The sequence below is a fragment of the Silene latifolia genome, chromosome 10 (assembly GCF_048544455.1).
Source record: "Silene latifolia isolate original U9 population chromosome 10, ASM4854445v1, whole genome shotgun sequence".
NCBI classification, from domain to species: Eukaryota; Viridiplantae; Streptophyta; class Magnoliopsida; order Caryophyllales; family Caryophyllaceae; genus Silene; species Silene latifolia.
The window spans coordinates 159520083-159542536 of NC_133535.1; the positions used below are offsets into that span (position 1 = coordinate 159520083).

Sequence of the window (22454 nt, forward strand, 5' to 3'; positions counted from 1 at the left end):
TTATGGTTACGAAAGAGGCGTGTCGAAAAGATGGACTGATATTTGGTCCACAGGTCTAATTCTTGATTTCGACCCTTATTATTTTCGTTTTCAGGGTGGAGTTGTTTTTTTTTTTTTTTTTTGGTATTGACCAGGAGTATCCCCTACCGACCGCTGGGGCAATCTCTTTCGGGGTACTGAAGGCAATTTAATAGGTAGACCCCTCCCAAGTTTGACTTTTTCATTCGCAAGAGTCAGGAATCGAACCCCTGACCACTTGTTTAAGAGATGAAAGCCCTTACCACTCACACCAGCCAACTTTGGTAGGGTGGAGTTGTTGATATGGGTAAAAAAGTTATTGATAGATTTAAGAAATTCGTTAACACGACATTGCGAGGATACTCCCAGAAAAGATTTTGTGTCAAGGGAGATTATACTTGAAAATCTAAACATGGCTGAAAAGATTGATGAGTGGCTCGTAACCGAGTTGAGGCATTGACGCTCTCAACTATTGGTACTGACTTATGATGATTGCAGTCTCTCGGGCTGGAGTTGATGGCACTGCAACTCTCGTGCAGTACGTCGTTGACACTCATTTGACAGGTACCGTTGCTTTAATTTCAAGCACAATATTGCAAGTTTTCCTGGATTTCTTCTGATACAACAACAACAACAACAACAACATTACCCCAGTGCCTCAATGGCTCCCGCAAATTGCGGGGTAAGGGGGGGGGGGGTCGGATGTACGCAGCCTTACCCTTGTGTTAGAAACACAAAGAGGTTGCATCCGAATGACCCAAGATGAAAATTGCGTTGAGAACTGCATTGAAAGACGGCTACTTCACAAGAGAAAGAAGCACAGCCACTTGTGAATTGCGAGTGGATTTCTTCTGATACCGGAAATTTTTCGAGTTCTAGTTATGTTTGGTTAGCTACTTGTGAATTGCGGGTGGATTATACAGAGATATGACTGAATTTTATTGAACTGCGTTTTGTATTATGAAAATGTTATGAGTAGTTACACATGAAACCAGATGTATATCTCTATTTGCATGATACGATTAAAAACTACGATATTTAACCCGTTTTTAATATTAAGACGAACCTAGTGTGATCGAAATCAGCTAGTTTATAATTATTAGTTTGCTCTGTGATCGAAATCAGCTAGTTTCCATATCTTGTGTGGAGATGATGAGAATCCTACCTAGCTTCCATATCTTGTTTGTAGATATTATTATTTCCAATTAATTTGTACACTTTCCTATTTTAATTGTAATTTGTACACTTTCCTTGTTCTAGAATTCTTGTATTGGCTATACGCCTATACTATATAATAAAATCGTATTTTTTTACTCAGCCCTAATTGATTCTACTATATATGTACCTCTTTATTTATTGTTGAAGTACACACATTCAATCAACTTTAGATAGAAGTTTTTCAACCTTTTCTGACGGGATTCCTTGGAGAAAATGATGACAGATTGCAATAACCCAAAACATGGGCAGTTTAATTCTATGGATAGCCTTTCAAATTTACCGGATTTTATCATACATCAGATAATTTCTTATTTGGATACGAAAGAGGTGTATAGAACTAGCGTCTTGTCGAAAAGATGGAATCAAGTCTTCACTACGAACCCCATTCTTGATTTTTATTATCATTATAGTTTACCAACGGAAATGATTCCAAGATACTTGGAATATATAGATACTAGAATGCAAAAATTTTCAAAAGAAAATCTGCGTATAAAGACGTTCAAACTTGCACTTATTCGAGATACTGAATTACTGTTGGGTTGCAAAGTTGACGAGTGGCTTGAAATAGCCGTGCGTAACCAAGTTGCGGAAATTGAACTTCAAGGTCCTGTTAACTACAAATTACCCCGCTTTCTGTTTTGTGCTAAGTCGTTAACACATCTTGATTGTGATAATGTCGAGATACCCTACTATGAAGCTCTGGATCTTGTGTCTCTCGAGTCTTTGGTTTTACGTCATAATGTCGTTATAGAGGAGCGTATGCTATTTCATATTGTTAGTTCCTGTCTGAACCTGAAAGACTTGTGTATCTCATTTTGCTCTGGCTTTAAAAATTTGGTGATTCCACGTCATAGTAAATTGGAGTATCTCTATATTGAGGGAGATGTACCTGTAGACGGCGGGAAAGTCATTCTCGAGACTTCTAGTCTTGCGACTTTCGATTGCAATATCAACGGCAAGAACGACCCTTGGCCGATTATATCAAATCGTGGTTTATTGAGAAATTTGAGGCATCTGTTTGTAACTCGTCTTCCTATTACAGGTGAGGATCTTGCTAAACTAGTACCGGAACTCACCTCGCTAGAGAAATTGATGTTTATTGGCTGTGACATGCTGACGAGTATCCAAATACCACATCCTCAACTAAAACAAATTTGCTTTTATGAATGCGACAATAATCTGTTAAATGTTGTGATTGATGCTCCAAATTTGAATAAGTTCAAATTTCGTGGCAAAATACGCCCGCCCTTATCTATCACCATTCATAGTCAAGCTAGTTGTACCATAAATATCCGTACAAAGGCTCGCTATCTTGATACTGATGGATTTTTCAAATTGAAGAAGCTCTTGAAAGGACTAAACAGCTGCAATGTTCTGAAAATCTTCTTGTCAGGGAGACACAATATCAAGTTTGATGAAAAAAAAAGCGGAAATGCTGAACTTGGACCCCCTTGTGATATCGGAGAGCTGGTGTTAAACATGTCACGTTGGAAACTCTCAAGCTCCTCGCTTTCAGCCTTTTTAAACGGTTTATTCTGGACTTGTCACCCTCCTATAATTTCTTTGCGAATTTATCCATACCTTTATGCATTGATAGTTGAGGTACGCTCATGTTTTTGCTTTGTGTTACGGGTTTTACAATGAGTTGTGTATTCGGCTCTATCTCTCGTATTGAACTCACAATTGTTGTTTTGCAGCCTTTGGTGAATAACCTGGTGGAGATGGTCAAATGTTTGGAACATCCTCTCAAACGGATTGAAGTTGAAGAGACTAATAATGACTCTGATTTCCTCCACGTACAGTTGAGATTGTGTTGGTGAAGAGTTATCGAGTTGATGGCGCTGCAAGTTTCGTGTAGTCGATGTTGCAGTCTTTCTACTAGTATCTATATGAACTATATCAGTCTTTCTGACTGTTTGGTTTGTTACAATTTTTTGATTATCAAGGTTATTAATCAAACTCTTTATCATTTTAGCACTCGTTTGAAACTAATTATCGTCAATAAATCCAAGTTTATCATTTTTTGAGATATGAGGAAAAACTGCTGGCAGTTTTAGTCAACTAGATTATTGTTATCTAACGACGAAAGACCCCATTGTTGTATTTCAATGCGACATATTTTGTCCGACAATGTTCCTAAGAACCGGTGAAGTCGATGCTTTAAGGACCCCTGTCGTCCTGCTCATTCCTCTATGCTGTAAATTTTCTAATAAAGATCGAAAACGATTAATGGCCATACGATTTTTTCTTTTCTTTTTGCGTTGTCAATGGTGATGCTTAAACAACCGTATTCATTAATTTTTTTTTTTTTTTTGTCAAAGTTCAAAAAATGAAAAGATCGTACATCATTGATTCATACTCCGTATTTGTTGACATTAAACAATTGTCATTCCCAGAATACTTATCAACAGCGCTCAAACTTGGCCGAAATTTGAACCCGAGAATACTTTCCCAGTATTTCAGCACGTATTGTTCTCGGCAAACTGATCTTCATCTCTTTCTTGCCAAACACAATATCTTTTACGTTGCTACAGGACAATATATCCAAGTCAAGCTCGACAACAAGAGCGGCACCTTTAGGAACCACGACCACTGACTTGGATAACGGAATTCTCAAATCACCACCGGCTAATTGTATACGATCAGCCTGTGGCTTATAAAAAAGCCGACTTCTGTAATATTTCTTCGCATACATAGTGGAATAGCTCTGATTGCTATAGCTAGCAAAGACCGACCCACAAATAAAAATGGGAAGGGATGAAGGATGGTCTGGCAGCAGGAACCTGATTTCAACGGTAGCTTGGCATGCACGCGTGAAAATGATGTAATGTAACAAAGCATAGCCATGAGCTCCCTTGATATATGAACATAGTCTTTTATTTAATGGAACATCGCCGTGAGGTGCTACATGATCGTAGGCGAATTCACCCCTGCATAATTCATTGTTGTTTGTCGTCGGGTCTATGAGATAGAGATACACACAGAATGGACGTTCAGGGTTAACATAGTGACCTTCTATTAAAATAGAACCCTTCTCCTCGGAGAAAATATATGGATTGTCGAGGTCCCGTTGAAAGATATTCTTACCAGGGTAGAGATAAGGATCTTCAACAGATATCTTTCCGCAAACAGTAGAAACCTCGTGATTAGTTCCATAAACATATACAGAGAACAACTCCGCCAATGTAACCCCGTAAAAATTCTCACTAACCTCGACTATGTTGTCGCTTGAAGTCAACGTCAAATTCTGTTCTTGATGAGAACGAACCTGATCAAAAGAGAGACATCAATAAAACAATTGACAACATTAGAAATGTATTGTTCGGGACTTAACAGATTGAACTCGGAATATTAACATTTGAAGTCATAAATCAGCATATTCATCAAACTCAACTTGCTGTGAAATATAGCAAGAGTGCTAAGGTAGTTTAGCATCAAATATTGGAGTTTCAAAACAAACATGACAAATTATGTGTCAACAAAAAAATTGGAACTTAAAACCAAAGTTGGCTGGTGTGAGTGGTAAGGGCTCTCATCTCTTAAACAAGTAGTCAGGGGTTCGATTCCCGACTCTTGCGAATGAAAAAGCCAAACTTGGGAGGGGTCAACCCATTAAATTGCCTTCAGTACCCCGAAGGAGATTGCCCCAGCTGTCGGTAGGGGATACTCCTGGTCAACACCAAAAAAAAAAAAAAAAATTGGAACTTAGTCAGTTTACCAGTGAATTTTCTGTCAGTGCATCCAATTCGGCCTCTCCAACATCTTCTTCTTCTCTACTATCAAAATCTGGTATAAATTCCGAACGAGGAGGATCAAAGGCAACAATCACTTTGATAGTACCAAATTCGTCGTCAATTGACTTTTTGCTTTGGCCATCCACATGGAACTCGACAGAACCATGAACTAATCGGCCACGGGAATCTGAGACGTCTGCATCAATGACGAGAGCCGAACCAGCAGGAAGAACCACCACAGATCTAGATAGCTTCATAGTCCTCCCAACTATAACGCGTTCAGGTTGGTCAAACGGCTTGCTGAAAAGCAAATACTTCATATTCCTCACTTCGTCATCATTGTTGCAAAATCGCCTAGCATTGTCATATCCCACAGCAATGCTTCCGTGGACATCAACACAAGTGCTAGTTGTGTCACGCTTAGTATAGAATGCAACATATACAACAGCACGACATGCATACAAGAATTTTGCGTAGTAAACGAGTGCAAAACAACGCTCCCCGGAAACAATATCTTTTATGAGCTTGTTAGAGGTATCCTCAAAATCTTCATTAAAGGAATGCAAATTATGTTTCTCTTTAATGACCACGGAGTTGCGAGACTTATCACTGAGATTGAAATCAATGGAGGTGTTCGTGGAAGGACCATATGAGAGAACGATATCATATCCCCCTTTTAGGGATAAGATACCCTTGTTAGGAACAGTCTCGGGATTGGAAATGAATTTAGTATAGAGATTGAAAACAACACCTCGCGCGTTAGTAGCATAAATAGAACCATAAACTTCACATGGTCTATCATCATTAGCATCGGTATGTAGTGAGACCGAGAATACTTGAATAAAAGGAGCAACTATGAATCGCTCAACGTTGAAAAGCCAAGTCGGTAATATTTTCTCACGTGAAGGCCATCGGTCTTCTTCTTCCGAAGAAGAACATTCTCCATCTGAGGAAGAACATTCGTCATCCGAGGAAGAACACTCGTCATCTGAGGAAGAACGTTCGTCATCAGAAGGTGATAGCTTATCACGTTGATCGAGAGGATACTTATTTACGGTCAGTTGTTTAACCTGCATTTAAAAAATATGACAAATTTAAGCATGAACATTGAGATATAATAATGTGGCAAATATCAATAAGAAAAACAGTATTCCGTATTAGCTAGCAAATTTCCCAAATTATCATATCGGAGTACTACGTAATCTGAATTTTATTTTAAAATTAATATAAATCTATATATATTCGGAACCACGAATAAAGATTAATTCAAAATATAATTAGAAAAATTTTAAAAAAAAAAAACCTGAGAAATAAAATTGGAGGTGCAGAAGAAAGAGGGGAAAGGGTGGGCCCTGAGACGGAGGAAGTTGAGAAGAGCATCATCGTACTTTGTTGTTGTCGGGAGCTTGGTAAGTAAACCTCCTATTTGTCGCCGTCCTAGCCATATTGCTCCGATTCTCATCATTCTCATCCCTAATTACAATTACAACTAGCTTAGAACCCGTGCAAAATTGCACGGGCATATATAAATAATATGAATAAAAAGTTCTAAATTTTAGCTTCAAATAGAATATTAGTTTGAATGTACAAACATCTTATAAAAATGAATAAGAATTCGGAATTATGAGACTGCCAAGACATTCAATCGAACAATTTTATAATGAGTATACTAATCGCCATAACAAAATGATCACACTAAAAATACTTCAAGTTTTTGAAGTCATTACATGTCCCTTAACCTTAAAGTCATCTTAAATTCTTAATGATATATCTTCTTAATAATTTTAATTATTCATCTCATCCGACAAAACCTGTTTTCAAAGCCGTAATCAAGGAGCTTGCGATCAAACCCAAAAGTAAAAGGAAAAAAAAAAGTTTAATGAAACCCAAAAGTAAAAGTAAAAGTAAATGGAGTACAAAGCAAATAAAAGTAGTTCTTCAAGATGAAAATGCAGCCTAAGAGACATTAAAACAATGTATTTAACTTTAATGAAAATTATGATCAACATAAATTGCATAATAACCATTATCGGTCCATTAAATTTGGCAAGATATGGTGATCAAAGTCAAATACAAAGACAATAACATGTAGGGAGCTTCCATGTGCATAAAGAGAGACAAATAATCAAACATTTAACATATTGAGGAGGTAACTCATGTCAAACATTCACAATAACCAATAATTGACAAAAAATCATGCGTAAATCTGTATATTAGTCGGGATTAGTAGCAAGTGATTATATATTTGAAACATCCTTACCCCGTCTCAATCATTTATTTACCTTATAATGGTCTGCAATTATTTGAGGCTGGGTTAGGGGCAAAGGAAAGGAGGGTATGTAGAGAAATCTGCTCCAGTCATATTGAGTGATAAGTGTGAGGGTTAGAGAATTACGGCATAGTAAAATACAATAGGTGATGGTTAAACAATTTACCTAATAAAAGATTTTGATTGTGTGCATTAATAACATTCTAGTGGCACACTCTGAGGTAATCTAGTTTAAGTTAACAACTTTAGATTATCAAACAGTCAAAAATTAATTATGATAAGTCGGTAATGCTATAGAAAATAAAGGGTTTTGAAACTTTATTTTCATTCTTCCTGGTTTAAACAATGGTAATACCTCATAGATTATTCAAATAATGTCAAAACCAATTAGATCTAAAACAGGGGAAGGAAAATATGAAATCACAACCTCTCTCAATAAGGCAAAATCTATGATGATTAAAAAGTTTACTCTTGCAGAACACATGATGATACCCTCATAGGTTATTCAAATAATCACAAGTTTATAATACCAAAATAATTTCAAAAAATCAAATATCTGAAACAAATACAACTCGGTGCAAAGTAATATGATAATTTATAAGAAAAAAATTTCAGCTAAAAGAGATTCACAAATTCTTATTTCAACAGCCATATCCGTCTGAAATTGTCAGACGGATACCATTTTCTCTCACAAAAAACCCATTTAGAGTGTGAGTGGGAAAGCACATGGGGGTGTCCCACCACCCATGTGCTTCTCACTTGTGAGTGAGAAGTCTTATTACGGTCTGAAATAAGGCGGTCTGAAGCAAGACGGACTGAAAGAGATTATATAAGCGTACCTTATTGAATTTATGGAGCAATCCTGATGTTGAAAATTAGCATAGTTAGAAATAACAGGATTAAAGGGAGTGACAGATTGATGTGAAAGAATAGGGTTTCGAATAAATGTGTTGGGTGGGTAAATAAGTGTGTGGGGTGTTTAGAGAATGACGGTAGGGTTAACAGTTGTATGTAATTAGGGTTAAGCAAAAGTGTCCAGTTTAATATATAGCGGTTCTTCTATTATATTTTTATATATAAATATATAAATATAAATATAAATATAGATTATAAATATAGATTAGGGCCCTGTTTGGTAAACAGCATATTAGGTGAAATTAGTAGATTCCGGCTTAAATAGTAGTTTGACCAATCAATCTACTAATTTTACATGTTTGGTTAATAGCATATTCAGATAGCATATTGGCCGGAATCTCATTTTTTTGAATATCTTTGCTAATAGCAAAGATATTGTAATAGCATATTGAGTTTATACATGGAAATGGTAGATTTGTCCTATAATCTGCTAATTACCAAACACGCTTTCTTAATTCTGCTAATTTCATATGATGGTCAAACCTGCTATTAAAATCTGCCAAACGTATTCTGCTAACGCTATTGCTATCATTAATCTGCTTCTGCTGTTTGCCAAACAAGGCCTAGACTTGTGTATCTCATTTTGCCCTGGCATAAAAAATTTGGTGATTCCACGTCATAGTAAACTGGAGGATCTCTATATTGAGGGAGACGTACCTGTAGACGGGGGGAAAGTCATTCTCGAGACTTCTAGTCTTAGGTCTTTCGGTTACAATATCAACGGCGAGAACGACCCTTGGCCGATTATCTCAAATAGTGGTTTATTGAGAAATTTGAGGCAGCTAAGCGTAAGTTGTCTTTCTATTACTGGTGAGGATCTTGCTAAACTACTACAGGAGGAACTCACCTCGCTAGAGAAATTGGTGTTTCATGGCTGTGAGATGCCATCGAGTATCAAAATATCGCATACCCAACTAAAACAAATTTTCTTTTATGATTGCGACAATTTGTTAAATGTTGTGATTGATGCTCCAACTTTGAATAAGTTCAAATTCAAATATTATGGCGAAATAGACTCTATCATCATTCATAGTCAAGCCAATTGTAACATCTTTGTCCATACAATGGCTTCTAATTTTAAAACTGACGGATTTTTCATATTGAAGAAGCTCTTGACAGGACTAAACAACTGCAGTGTTTTGAAAATGTTCTTGTCTAGGGATGATGATATTGAATTTGATGAAGAAGAAAGCGGCAATGCTGAACTTGGACCCCCTTGTGATATTGAAAAGCTGAAGTTAAACCTGTCAGATTGCCAACTCTCAAGCTCCTCGATTTCAGCGTTTTTAAACGGTTTATTCTGGACTTGCCACCCTCCTATAATTTCTTTGCGAGTTGATCGTGGCCATTATAAATTGAAAGTTGAGGTATTCTCATTTTTTTTGCTTTGTGTTACAGGTTTTTACAATGAGCTGTGTATTCGGCTCTATCTCTCTTATTGAACTCAGAGTTGTTGTTTTGCAGCCTTTGCTGAATAATCTGGTGGAGATGGTCAAATGTTTGGAACATCCTTTGAAACGGATTGAAGTTGAAGAGACTAATAATGACCTTCCGTACCTCAAAGTACAGTTGAGACTATGTTGGTGAAGAATTACAGTCTCTCAGACTCGAGTTGATGGCGCTGCAAGTTTCGTGTAGTAATATTGCAGTCTTTCTACTAGTATCTATATGAACTATATCAGTCTTTTTGACTGTTTGGGCATAGCATGCGGTTTGGTTTGTTACAATTTTTTGATTATCAAGGTTATTAATCAAACTATTTATCATTTTAGCACTCGTTTGAAACTAATTATCGTCAATAAATCCAAGTTTATCATTTTTTGAGATATGAGGAAAAACTGCTTGCAGTTTTAGTCAAATAGATTATTGTTATCTAACGATGAAAGACCCCATTGTTGTATTTCAATGCGACATATTTCGTCCGACAATGTTCCTAAGAACCGGTGAAGTCGATGCTTTAAGGACCCCTGTCGTCCTGCAAACCGGAGTTCCTGACCTGGTTTTGCTCATACCTCTATATGTTTTTCGACCGAGTTTCCTAAGAACCGGTTAAGTTGATGCTGTAAATTTTCTAATAAAGATCGAAAACGATTAATGGCCATACGATTTTTTCTTTTCTTTTTGCGTTGTCAATGGTGATACTTAAACAACCGTATTCATTAAAAATATTTTTTTTTGTCAAAGTTCAAAAAATGAAAAGATCGTACATCATTGATTCATATTTGTTGACATTAAACAATTGTCATTCCCAGAATACTTATCAACAGCGCTCAAACTTGGCCGAAATTTGAACCCGAGAATACTTTCCCAGTATTTCAGCACGTATTGTTCTCGACAAACTGATGTTCATCTCTTTCTTGCCAAACACAATATCTTTTACGTTGCCACAGGACAATATATCCAAGTCAAGCTCGACAACAAGAGCGGCACCTTTAGGAACCACGACCACCGACTTGGATAACGGAATTCTCAAATCATCGACTAATTGTATACGATCAGCCTGTGGCTTATAAAAAAGCCGACTTCTGTAATATTTCTTCGCATACATAGTGGAATAGCTCTGATCGCTATAGCTAGCAAAAACCGACCCACAAATAAAAATGGGAAGGGATGAAGGATGGTCTGGCAGCAGGAACCTGATTTCAACGGTAGCTTGGCATGCACGCGTGAAGATGATGTAATGTAACAAAGCATAGCCATGAGCTCCCTTGATATATGTACATAGTCTTTTATTTAATGGAACATCGCCGTGAGGTGCTACATGATCGTAGGCGAATTCACCCCTGCATAATTCATTGTTGTTTGTCGTCGGGTCTATGAGATAGAGATATATACAGAATGGACGTTCAGAGTTAACATAGTGACCTTCTATTAAAATAAAACCCTTCTCCGAGAAAATATATGGATTGTCGAGGTCTCGTTGAAAGATATTCTTACCACGGTAGAGATAAGGATCTTCAACAGATATCTTTCCGCAAACAGTAGAAACCTCGTGATTAGTTCCATAAACATATACAGAGAACAACTCTGCCAATGTAACCCCGTAAAAATTCTCACTAACCTCGACTATGTTGTCGCTTGGGGAAGTCAACGTCAACTTCTGTTCTTGATGAGAACGAACCTGATCAAAAGAGAGACATCAATAAAACAATTGACAACATTAGAAATGTATTGTTCGGGACTTAACAGATTGAACTCGGAATATTAACATTTGAAGTCATAAATCAGCAGGAGTGCTAAGGTAGTTTAGCATCAAATATTGGAGTTTCAAAACAAACATGACAAATTATGTGTCAACAAAAAAATTGGAACTTAAAACCAAAGTTGGTTGGTGTGAGTGGTAAGGGCTCTCATCACTTAAACAAGTAGTCAGAGGTTCGATTCCTGACTCTTGCGAATGAAAAAGCCAAACTTGGGAGGGGTCAACCCATTAAATTGCCTTCAGTACCTCCGAAGGAGATTGCCCCAGCTGTCGGTAGGGGATACTCCTGGTCAACACCAAAAAAAATAAAAAATTGGAACTTAGTGAGTTTACCAGTGAATTTTCTGTCAGTGCATCCAATTCGGCCTCTCCGACATCTTCTTCTTCTCTACTATCAAAATCTGGTATAAATTCCGAACGAGGAGGATCGAAGGCCACAATCACTTTGATAGTACCAAATTCATCGTCAATTGACTTTTTGCTTTGGCCATCCACATGGAACTCGACAGAACCATGAACTAATCGGCCACGGGAATCTGAGACGTCTGCATCAATGACGAGAGCCGAACCTGCAGGAAGAACCACCACAGATCTAGATAGCTTCATAGTCCTCCCAACTATAACGCGTTCAGGTTGGTCAAACGCCTTGCTGAAAAGCAAATACTTCATATCCCTCACTTCGTCATCATTGTTGCAAAATCGCCTAGCATTGTCATATCCCACAGCAATGCTTCCGTGGACATCAACACAAGTGCTAGTTGTGTCACGCTTAGTATAGAATGCAACATATACAACAGCACGACATGCATACAAGAATTTTGCGTAGTAAACGAGTGCAAAACAATGCTCCCCGGAAACAATATGTTTTATGAGCTTGTTAGAGGTATCCTCAAAATCTTCATTAAAGGAATGCAAATTATGTTTCTCTTTAATGACCATGGAGTTGCGAGACTTATCACTGAGATCGAAATCAATGGAGGTGTTCGTGGAAGGACCATATGAGAGAACGATATCATATCCCCCTTTTAGGGATAAGATACCCTTGTTAGGAACAGTCTCGGGATTGGAAATGAATTTAGTATAGAGATTGGAAACAACACCTCGCGCGTTAGTAGCATAAATAGAACCATAAACTTCACATGGTCTATCATCATTAGCGTCGGTATGTAGTGAGACCGAGAATACTTGAATAAAAGGAGCAACTATGAATCGCTCAACGTTGAAAAGCCAAGTCGGTAATATTTTCTCACGTGAAGGCCATCGGTCTTCTTCTTCTGAAGAAGAACACTCGTCATCTGAGGAAGAACATTCGTCATCAGAAGGTGATAGCTTATCAAGTTGATCGAGAGGATACTTATTTACGGTCAGTTGTTTAACCTGCATTTAAAAAATATGGCAAATTTAAGCATGAACATTGAGATATAATAATGTGGCAAATATCAATAAGAAAAACAGTATTCCGTATTAGCTAGCAAATTTCCCAAATTATCATATCGGAGTACTACGTAATCTGAATTTTATTTTAAAATTAATATAAATCTATATATATATTCGGAACCACGAATAAAGATTAATTCAAAATATAATTAGAAAAATTAAAAAAAAAAAAAAAACCTGAGAAATAAAATTGGAGGTGCAGAAGAAAGAGGGGAAAGGGTGGGCCCTGAGACGGAGGAAGTTGAGAAGAGCATCATCGTATTTTGTTGTTGTCGGGAGCTTGGTAAGTAAACCTCCTATTTGTCGGCGTCTTAGCCATATTGCTCCGATTCTCATCATTCTCATCCCTAATTACAATTACAACTAGCTTAGAACTCGTGCAAAATTGCACGGGAATATATAAATAATATGAATAAAAAGTTCTAAATTTTAGCTTCAAATAGAATATTAGTTTGAATGTACAAACATCTTATAAAAATGAACAAGAATTCGGAATTATGAGACTGCCAAGACATTCAATCGAACAATTTTATAATGAGTATACTAATCTCCATAACAAAATGATCACACTAAAAATACTTCAATTTTTGAAGTCATTACATGTCCCTTAACCTTGAAGTCATCTTAAATTCTTAATGATATATCTTCTTAATAATTTTAATTATTCATCTCATCCGACAAAACCTATTTTCAAAGCCGTAATCAAGTAGCCTGCGATCAAACCCAAAAGTAAAAGGAAAAAAAAAAAGTTAATCGAATACATCTCAAAATGGAGTACAAAGCAAATAAAAGTAGTTCTTCAAGATGAAAATGCAGCCTAAGAGACATTAAAACAATGTATTTAACTTTAATGAAAATTATGATCAACATAAATTGCATAATAACCATAATCGGTCCATTAAAAAGTTTACTCTTGCAGAACACATGATGATACCTCATAGATTATTCAAATAATCACAAGTTTATAATACCAAAATAATTTCAAAAAATCAAATATCTGAAACAAATACAACTCGGTGCAAAGTAATATGATAATTTATAAGAAAAAAATTTCAGCTAAAAGAAAATATATAAAGCTTACCTTATTGAATTTATGGAGCAATCCTGATGTTGAAAATTAGCATAGTTAGAAATAACAGGATTAAAGGGAGTGACAGATTTATGTGAAAGAATAGGGTTTCGAATAAATGTGTGGGGTGGGTAAATAAGTGTGTGGGGTGTTTAGAGAATGACGGTAGGGTTAACAGTTGTATGTAATTAGGGTTAAGCAAAAGTGATGTTGGTCGGGAAATTTTTTATTGAGGAGCTGACACGTGTCCAGTTTAATGTATAGCGGCTCTTCTATTATATTTTTATATTTTTGGTCGGGAAATTTTTTATTGAGTATCTCATGTGAAATTGTTGTTAATCTTACCATAAATGGGTTATTAATGTGTGCCCTTAAGGCACACGTTAGAAAAACCCAAATATAAATATAGATTATAATTGCCAAGCACGAACCTCCTTCTAGTGGTTTCATATTTTACTGTTGTTGGATGGATGGATAATAATTTGGTTTGGGTTTATAAAATTGGGTTCTGCACCAATTTTAACATCCAAAACCGAACCGATTCAAAACCCGATAATTTGGATTATATTCGTACCAGATTGGAAGAGTTATACTCCCTCTTATTCACTCATCTCATCCTCTCTCTCTTTTCCACAAAAATTAAGGAAATGAATTTGGATCACACAAAACACACTACCTCACCTCCAAAATTAGGAGATCACCCTATGGGTTTGTGTCGGATCCGGGTCTACCCACGGGTCCGATCTTCAACCAATTCCAAAGCACCCGCACCCATTTTTGCTCTAACTGAAATGCAAACTGAATTTTGCCCAGCGAATGTCTTAATAGCATTCATGGTTGCCTATAAATCATTTCCAAATAGGATCATACATCCCGTTGTACCATAAGCATTGTACAACCAAGTATAAGAAACCGAACTTATATGTATTCTTTTAGAGCTAACTCAAAGTTCATGTTTTTAGTCCCGCCTACAGTTAGAGTTCGAGCTACATAGATTGTCATAGAGTAAGTCCAATCTACTGCAAGAAGGAATAGAAATATTTTGAAGGCCAGAGCACCAGTCAAGGCTCAGAAATTTCAAGGGACATGACTTGATAATATCGTGTAGCATATGTTCGTCTATATCAACTTTTGTTAAAACCAAACATTGTAGCGAAATAAGCTTCATATTTTCAAAATAAGGCACTCTAACCCTAGAACGTCTCACACTTATCAATGATTTTGCCAAGAAAAAAAACGCGGGCAATAGATAAGAGCGAAAACCCTTGGGAATAACAGAGAGCAACAATTTCTTAACTTGGTTTTGCAAAGCGATTCCGAGCCATTTATCAATCCTCCCAGACATCTTTGGATCAATAGTTGGATATTCAAGTCTAAACACCCTTATAGAAAGATTCTTCTCGGAATATCGTCGCATTGTGGATTCAATGAAATTCATAAGTCTCTCAACAGTTTCCTCCCTGTAAGGACTGGTACTAGTTCCAACAAATTCATCCTCAAAAATTCCATCTTCCATAGCAACAAAAAACATAGGACTAAAATCAATAATTAAGCCAGTAGACCACATATGAACCCATCTTTTCGACAAAATGCTCGTTCGACACGCTCCTTTAGGGTGTGTTTGGATTGAGAGATTTGGAGAGAAAGGAAAGGGAGGGAGAGTAAGAGATTTAAAATCTTTTGTTTGGATAAGAAATATTGGTAAAGAGAAATGGAGGGGGAGAGATTTGGAGGGATTCATTTTCCTTTCTCCAAGGCCAAACAAAATCTCTCCAACATAGGAAAGATTTGGAGGGAAAATATATCCAAACAACCACTTCCTATTCTCCCTCCCCTTCTCTCCCCTCCCTTTCCTTTCCCTCTATCCCCCTCCCCTCCCTTTCCCTCCTATTTTGCTATCCAAACAAGCCCTAAGTATCCAGAAAAGAAATGATATGATGGATGATAGAATCTGGCAAATCTGATAATCTATCCTTGGTTTTTAACTGCCCATGTCTTGGTTTCTTTCCCTCAACCACCATTTTCACTTAGGAATTTTGTCGAACAGGTGGTGTGCAACTCCTAAACCCTAATTGATTTTATATTTGATTGCTTTTGAGAAAGATTTAATTGTAATTTGTAAGCTATTAAAGGTAGTAAGAATTTGCCGCCAAAATTGAGAAGATGACCAGGGAAAATTTCCCGCCAAAAACTGGGTATAATTTTATTTTTGGCAAAAACTGGGTATAATTTTATTTTGGAGGGAAAATTTTAGATCTGTCTATTTTTTTTTAGTAGATAAGGGATGAATTTAACTCATTTCGCCGGGTTTTACCACTTTAAGAAACCAAATTCGACAAAATTAATTAAAAATTAAAAATATCCTTCAAAATTAATTTATTTTACACCCGATATTTCACAACTCAACATTTTGACTTTAGCATCCAACATGACACCTATACATATATTTTACATTTTTACAGCTTACAAATTGCCCCTCGAGAGTTGATTATGTACACGATTTGAGTATTTAAGGAGGATCGGATCTCGACTTATTAAGCTTATTGAGTTTGACCTAATAACTTGCCTAATAAAAAACACAAGAAGGTTACGAATTTAATTAATTGCAATCCAGTGCAACTATTTCCCAGTTCCCACTGAGGTTGAAAAGCTGGTATTATTGGTCAAGGAGACTTGAACAAATTGCAATCCAGTCATACTCCCATAGGCAGCATAATTGGGGTTTGGGAGTTGCACACCAACTGTTCGACGATATTCCTCAATGAAAATGGTGGTCGATGGTAAGAAAGCAAGATATGGGCAGTTATATTCCATAGATAGATTATCAGATTTGCCTGATTCAATCATCCATCATATCATTTCTTATCTGGATACGGAAGAAGCATGTCGAACGACCATTTTGTCGAAAAGATGGGCTCGTATTTGGTCCACTGGCTTAATTCTTGATTTTAGGTCTCAGTTTTTTGTTACTAAGAAAAAAGGTCGTTCTCATAAGAAAACTGTTCTTAGACTTATGAATTCCGTAGAAACTACAATGCGACAATACTCCGAGAAAAATCTATCTATAAGGAAGTTTAGAGTTGAATATCTAACTGCTCATCAAGGGATGGCTGGGAGGATTGATGGATGTCTTGGAATTGCTTTGCAAAACCAAGTTGAGGAATTGTCGCTGTCTTTTATTCATAAGCGTTCTCCTTATGGATTACCCGCTAGTTTGTTCTTGTCAAAATCATTGACAAGTATGAAATTGAGTAGAGTTAAAGTGCCATATTATGAAAACTTGAAGCTTGTCTCGCTACAATCTTTGGATTTATCAGAGGTCGTTGTAGATAAACATATGCTACACGATATTATCAAGTCATGTCCGTTGAAAATTCTGGACCTTGACAGGTGCTCTGGCCTTCAAAATATTTCCATTCCATTTTGCAGTGGACTCGAGTCCCTCAGTGTAGGTCGAACCGTACCTGCAGGTGGGACTATCTTGGTTTATACATCGAGTTTTCAGCGTTGTATCTACTCTGATGGCGAAAAAGTTGATCCTTTTCCCATTATTCTCACGCCTGCTTCGAAGAAAAATTTGAGGGTATTACAAATTTCTCATGTATGTATCGTCGATGATATTTTTGACAAATTAATGTCTGAACTTCCATCAATAGAAAACATGGAATTTTTGTTTTGTACCATGCCAAAAAATGTTAAAATTGCAAGTCAAACGCTTAAGGAATTGGTCATCCGACATTGTTTCAAGTTGATTAATCTCGCGATTGAAGCTCCAAATCTGGACACATTTCGCTATAATGGTCACTTACAACTTTTGTGGGTGATCAATAGTCATAACAAATACAATGCCTATCTTCATCTATCTATCTTTAATCTTGGTACTCGAGCATTGGTCGGAATCAAAAACCTCCTCAGCAAATCAAACTGCTGCTGCAAGGTTTTGTGTATCAGTCTCAGTGCTAATGATGAACAGGTATTGCTAATTTGCTATCACTTATAGTATTTTTTTTTTCAGGAAACGATCGTATGCCATTCTGTTTTATTTGTCATGTATTAGCAGTGGCGGAGCCAGAATTTCCCATTAGGGGGGCAAAAAATTTCAGCAGGGGCGAACGAGAAATTTCACAAGGGAAATTTGAAAAATGTTCGAAAATTTAACTAAAAATTTCGGATTTTTTCATTTTCAGCAGGGACGACCGCCCCTGCTAGCCCCCCTCGCTCCACCACTGTGTATTAGTGTACTAAATACTAACACAATGAAACAAACCAATACTTTTTGAGTTAAAAACTTCGTCATTTTAAATGCCAAGGATTTATAGAACCATGAATGCTATTAAGACATTCACTGCAAAATTCAGTGTGCATTTCAGTTAGAGTGAAAATGGGTGCTTTGAAATACCTTCAGAAAACAGTGATTTATAGAACCATGAATGCTATTTTGGCACTTTTTACTTGCTAAACTGGAGGGTAAGTGAAACATCTTTTTGCTGATTGATCTTCATCTGTAATGTAAAGATTGAATTTGACAAGGATCTACTTAACACGATTGATGACGGATCACCGTGTGATATCCAAGAGCTGAAGCTGTCTGTAAAGTCCTTCGATTCCAACTTTGGAGAGTCTTCATGTGAAGCTCTCGTAGATGGCTTGCTATGGTGTTGCCGCCCTGATATTCTATCTTTATCTATTATTTTAGAATCTCAGAACATTATCATCAAGGTATGCTCATTTTCATTAATGCCTACTTTTTTTATACTCCTTCAGTTATTCTGTCGCGGTCAATTGTTATCCTTTGGTTTTGGCACAATGACCAAGGAAAGAGGAGGGGACCAATTACCAGGTGTCAGGTGGAACAAATTGAGTGTGAATGATCAAATTGCTCGTCAAATTCATTCTTAAAATAGAAAGGACAACGATTAGTAACTGAAGGGACTACTGGCTAATGTTAATGGTATTGCAGACTTTGATTGACATACTGCAGAAGAAGGTGAAATGTTTGAAGCATCCGCTGAAACGTATGGAAATCGAAGACGCTAATGGTTCCCTTTCGTCATGGGACTTTGAGCTTCGAATAAAACTGTATTGGTAAATGGTAACTACTTCAAACTTCAAGCTCTTTTTTTTTTTAACAGTAGCTCTATTAAACAGACTTGAACACTTCTATGTATCTCTTTGTTACTATTTTAGTTATATTTTGCTTTATTAAACGGATTCGAGTTTTATGCTGAACTAATTCATATGAATAACGAAACTTTGTGTTAGTATGTAATTGGGTTTTCTATCACTTTGGTTTCGAAAGCTTAATTCTAGTCTTTCATATACACATTATGCTTTTACTTCTTTGATGGAAAAATGGAACCTATATATCTAATGGCTAATGTGCTTTGTTTGGGTGGTCTTGGTTTTGTACACACTGGCAATACATATCAGCCAGCTTATTCAGAACAGGCTACAAAACAACAACTGTGAGTTCAATAACAGAGATGGAGTCGAATACACAGCTCATTGTAAAAATCCATAACACAGAGCAAAAACATGAGCATAGCTTAATTTTCAATTTATAATGGCCAGAATCAACTCGCAAAGATTATATTAGGGTGGCAAATCCTGAATAAACCATTTAAAAAGGCTGAAAGCGAGGAGCTTAAGAGTTGCCAATATGACGGGTCTAACTTCAGCTCTTTGATATCACAAGTGGGTCCAAGTCCAGCATTTCCGCTTTCTTCTTCATCAAATTTGATGTCATCATCATCCACATACTTCAAATTTGGAGCATCAATCACAACATTTAACAAATTGTCGCATTCAGAAAAGCAAATTATTTTTAGTTGGGTATTCAATATTTTGATACTCGTTAGCATGTGACACCCCGAAATCTCCAGATTCTCTAGCGAGGCGAGTTCAGGTAGTAGTTCAGCAAGAGCCTTATCGGTAATAGAAAGACTATATACTTTTAGAAGCCTCAAATTTCTCAATAAACCACGATTTGAGATAATCGGCCAAGGGTTATTCTCGTTATCAGGAATGTACTCAAAAGACCTAAGACTAGAAGTCTCGAGAATGACTTTCCCGTGTATAGGTATGTCTCCCTGAATATAGAGATCCTCCAGTTTACTACGACATGGAATCACTAATTCCAATCGCTCGAGAGACACAAGATCCACAGCTTCATAGTAGGGTATCACAAGATTAGTCCAACAAAGACTTCTTAACGACTTGGCACGAAACAATAAGCTAAGGATACAAATTACAATAGGAAAGTGAATTAGAAATAATATTAAAAAAACAAGATATGGAAGCTAGGTAGGATCTCCGCACAAGATACGGAAACTAGCTGATTTTGATCTCATCGGAGACTGAAAAAGGTAAATTCGTTATAAAGCTTGCTAGGTTTAAACCAAACCGAGTCAATTTCAGAAATTTTGCCCAAAATTTAAGAGCTATTGCTGTTAAAATTTACTTTCTCCGTTTCATTTAAATTGGGACGTAGAAATTTTGATAATTGGTAGCGCTTTCAATCGTATTCTGCTGATAATAGATACAATTAGAAAGGCTGCCTGCTAACTGTCTACTGAAATTGCAAGATTGTTGAAATTAACGGCCGATCTGTCAAATGAATGTTCATGTCGTGCTGCACGAGAATTGCAGTGCCATCAACTCCAGCCCGAGAGACTGCAATTTTTCACCAATACAGTCTCAACTGTACGTCGAGCGTGCTTGAGTTGAGGAAATCAGAACAATTAATATGTAATGCTTCAGTCCTCTTTTGACCATGGTTACCGAATTCGGTCGGTGCCCTACGAATCGCGAATTGTTAAAAGCGAATTCTATCATGTTGCTTACAGAAAATACATAGAACACACATTCTGTAAGAGCAAATCGCGAATTGGTAAGGACGTATTCATAGCGAATTCGGTAACTATGCTTTTGACAGTCTAATAAGGCGAGTCTAAATAGTAGTACCCGGAATCCTCGACGACTTTACCACATTTAAGTTGAGTAATTTGTCTGATTAGGTGCTGCGACTCTAACAGTCACTTATTCTGCAAAGACTGATTGAACAGCGAAAGTGGTAAATGAATTTGAAACTTGTCAACAATGGTTTGTACTGCGGAGCAAGCGAAAAAAACAATAACAGTTTCTTTTGTTTCAACAAACCAATGAAAAAATTAGAGCAAATATATAAGCAATTAACACACGTTAATTAATTTGGGCGTTTACCAGATTGAATTTGGCTATAACAAGAAAATTTCCGGTACCACAAGAAATCAAGAAAAACCGAACTGATATAGTCCATATAGATACAATTAGAAAGACTGCCTTGATATGTCCTAAAAATAGTGTGCTTGAAATCAACGTTCTATCGGCCTATCAAATGAGTGTCAATGTCGTACTGCTATGTCCATCACACTTGCAGCGCCATCAACTACAGACGGAGAGGCTGCATTTCTTCACCAACAGAGTCTCATCTGTACGTCGAGAACATCAAAGCCACTAGTAGTCTCTTCAACTTCAATCCATTTGAGAGGATGTACCAAACATTTGACCATATCCACCAAGTTATTCAGCAACGGCTGCAAAACGACGATTGTGAGTTCAATAAGAGAGATAGATTGGAAAACAACTACTCGTCATAAAACCCGTTACCAACGACTGTGAGTTAATTTGTGACCATTTCAGCCCCTAATTCGACTTAAAATAACAAAAAGCAAAAACAAGACCATACCTCAACTATCAACTTACGACATATAGAATCAACTCGCAAGGAAATCATAGGAGGGTGACAAGTCCAGAGTAAACCATTTAAAAAGGCTGAAAGCGAGGAGCTTGAGATCAGTTTCGTATATGAGTACAGGTTTAACTTCAGCTCTCCGATATCACAAGGGTATCCAAGTTCAGCAATTTCGCTTTTTTCTTCATCAAATTTGATGTTGTAGTCTTTCCTGTTTGACGAAATTCCTCGGTGAATATGAAGTCTGATTGCAATAACCCAAAACATGAGCAGTTTAATTCTATGGATAGGCTCTCAGATTTACCGGATTTTATCATACATCATATAATTAAACTGCCCATGTTTTGGGTTATTGCAATCGGTCATCATTTTCTCCAAGAAATTCCGTCGAAACAGGTTGAAAATCTCTATCTAAAGTGATTGAATGTGTGTACTTCAACAATAAATAAAGAGGTACATATATAGTAGAATCAATTAGGGTTGAGTAAAAAAAATACGATTTTATTATATAGTATAGGCGTATAGCCAATACAAGAATTCTAGAACAAGGAAAGTGTACAAATTACAATTAAAATAGGAAAGTGAATTGGAAATAATAATATCTACAAACAAGATATGGAAGCTAGGTAGGATTCTCATCATCTCCACACAAGATATGGAAACTAGCTTGATGGGGCATATTCTGCCCCCGCTGACCGAGTCAACATATTAAGCAAGGTCAAAGATATCCACAGCAAGTCAACGTATCGGACAGCCTAGCCGATGCAGCCTATCGGCCTGTCACTTGGGTCCCGGCTAGGACAACTAGCCAGCCGGGATACATATCCGCGTACTCATATCCAAGACCCCTCGGCCGGCCT

At 36.9% G+C, this 22454-nt stretch overlaps 5 protein-coding genes across 5 annotated transcripts; 3 read left to right on the forward strand and 2 right to left on the reverse strand.

Moving 5' to 3' along the window:
- Window positions 1-1695: 1695 nt before the first annotated feature.
- On the forward strand, window positions 1696-3056 carry LOC141608762 (uncharacterized). Its single transcript, XM_074428106.1, has 2 exons — window positions 1696-2838; window positions 2934-3056. The coding sequence occupies exons 1-2, from the start codon at window positions 1696-1698 to the stop codon at window positions 3054-3056; spliced, it is 1266 nt and encodes a 421-aa protein (XP_074284207.1).
- A 478-nt stretch (window positions 3057-3534) lies between these two features.
- LOC141606660 (uncharacterized) lies at window positions 3535-8221 on the reverse strand. Its single transcript, XM_074425873.1, has 4 exons — window positions 8079-8221; window positions 6274-6443; window positions 4955-6040; window positions 3535-4504 (listed from the first exon to the last, which is right to left on the reverse strand). The coding sequence occupies exons 2-4, from the start codon at window positions 6439-6441 to the stop codon at window positions 3641-3643; spliced, it is 2118 nt and encodes a 705-aa protein (XP_074281974.1). The 5' UTR covers window positions 6442-6443; window positions 8079-8221; the 3' UTR covers window positions 3535-3640.
- Window positions 8222-8627: 406 nt separating this feature from the next.
- LOC141608763 (uncharacterized) lies at window positions 8628-9741 on the forward strand. The gene is made up of 2 exons (XM_074428108.1): window positions 8628-9521; window positions 9619-9741. The coding sequence occupies exons 1-2, from the start codon at window positions 8628-8630 to the stop codon at window positions 9739-9741; spliced, it is 1017 nt and encodes a 338-aa protein (XP_074284209.1).
- Window positions 9742-10301: 560 nt separating this feature from the next.
- On the reverse strand, window positions 10302-13972 carry LOC141609465 (uncharacterized). The gene is made up of 4 exons (XM_074428514.1): window positions 13875-13972; window positions 12971-13140; window positions 11690-12733; window positions 10302-11275 (listed from the first exon to the last, which is right to left on the reverse strand). Exons 2-4 carry the CDS (start codon window positions 13136-13138, stop codon window positions 10415-10417), a joined length of 2073 nt encoding a protein of 690 aa, XP_074284615.1. The 5' UTR covers window positions 13139-13140; window positions 13875-13972; the 3' UTR covers window positions 10302-10414.
- Window positions 13973-16460: 2488 nt separating this feature from the next.
- LOC141606662 (uncharacterized) lies at window positions 16461-19069 on the forward strand. Its single transcript, XM_074425876.1, has 2 exons — window positions 16461-17835; window positions 18378-19069. The coding sequence occupies exons 1-2, from the start codon at window positions 16624-16626 to the stop codon at window positions 18759-18761; spliced, it is 1596 nt and encodes a 531-aa protein (XP_074281977.1). The 5' UTR covers window positions 16461-16623; the 3' UTR covers window positions 18762-19069.
- The last annotated feature ends 3385 nt before the right edge of the window (window positions 19070-22454 follow it).

Bases quoted from the DNA above. Each gene is read 5' to 3' on its own strand.
- LOC141608762 (XM_074428106.1), top strand. From the start codon at position 1,696: ATGCAAAAATTTTCAAAAGAAAATCTGCGTATAAAGACGTTCAAACTT. The intron at 2,839-2,933 runs GTACGCTCATGT...GTTGTTTTGCAG, and splicing joins TTTATGCATTGATAGTTGAG to CCTTTGGTGAATAACCTGGT.
- LOC141606660 (XM_074425873.1), bottom strand. From the start codon at position 6,441: ATGAGAATGATGAGAATCGGAGCAATATGGCTAGGACGGCGACAAATA. The intron at 6,041-6,273 runs GTTTTTTTTTTT...TTTTAAATGCAG, and splicing joins CCTCCAATTTTATTTCTCAG to GTTAAACAACTGACCGTAAA. The intron at 4,505-4,954 runs GTAAACTGACTA...TCTTTTGATCAG, and splicing joins CACTGACAGAAAATTCACTG to GTTCGTTCTCATCAAGAACA.
- LOC141608763 (XM_074428108.1), top strand. From the start codon at position 8,628: ATGGTCAAACCTGCTATTAAAATCTGCCAAACGTATTCTGCTAACGCT. The intron at 9,522-9,618 runs GTATTCTCATTT...GTTGTTTTGCAG, and splicing joins ATTATAAATTGAAAGTTGAG to CCTTTGCTGAATAATCTGGT.
- LOC141609465 (XM_074428514.1), bottom strand. From the start codon at position 13,138: ATGAGAATGATGAGAATCGGAGCAATATGGCTAAGACGCCGACAAATA. The intron at 12,734-12,970 runs GTTTTTTTTTTT...TTTTAAATGCAG, and splicing joins CCTCCAATTTTATTTCTCAG to GTTAAACAACTGACCGTAAA. The intron at 11,276-11,689 runs GTAAACTCACTA...TCTTTTGATCAG, and splicing joins CACTGACAGAAAATTCACTG to GTTCGTTCTCATCAAGAACA.
- LOC141606662 (XM_074425876.1), top strand. From the start codon at position 16,624: ATGAAAATGGTGGTCGATGGTAAGAAAGCAAGATATGGGCAGTTATAT. The intron at 17,836-18,377 runs GTATTGCTAATT...TGTAATGTAAAG, and splicing joins TCAGTGCTAATGATGAACAG to ATTGAATTTGACAAGGATCT.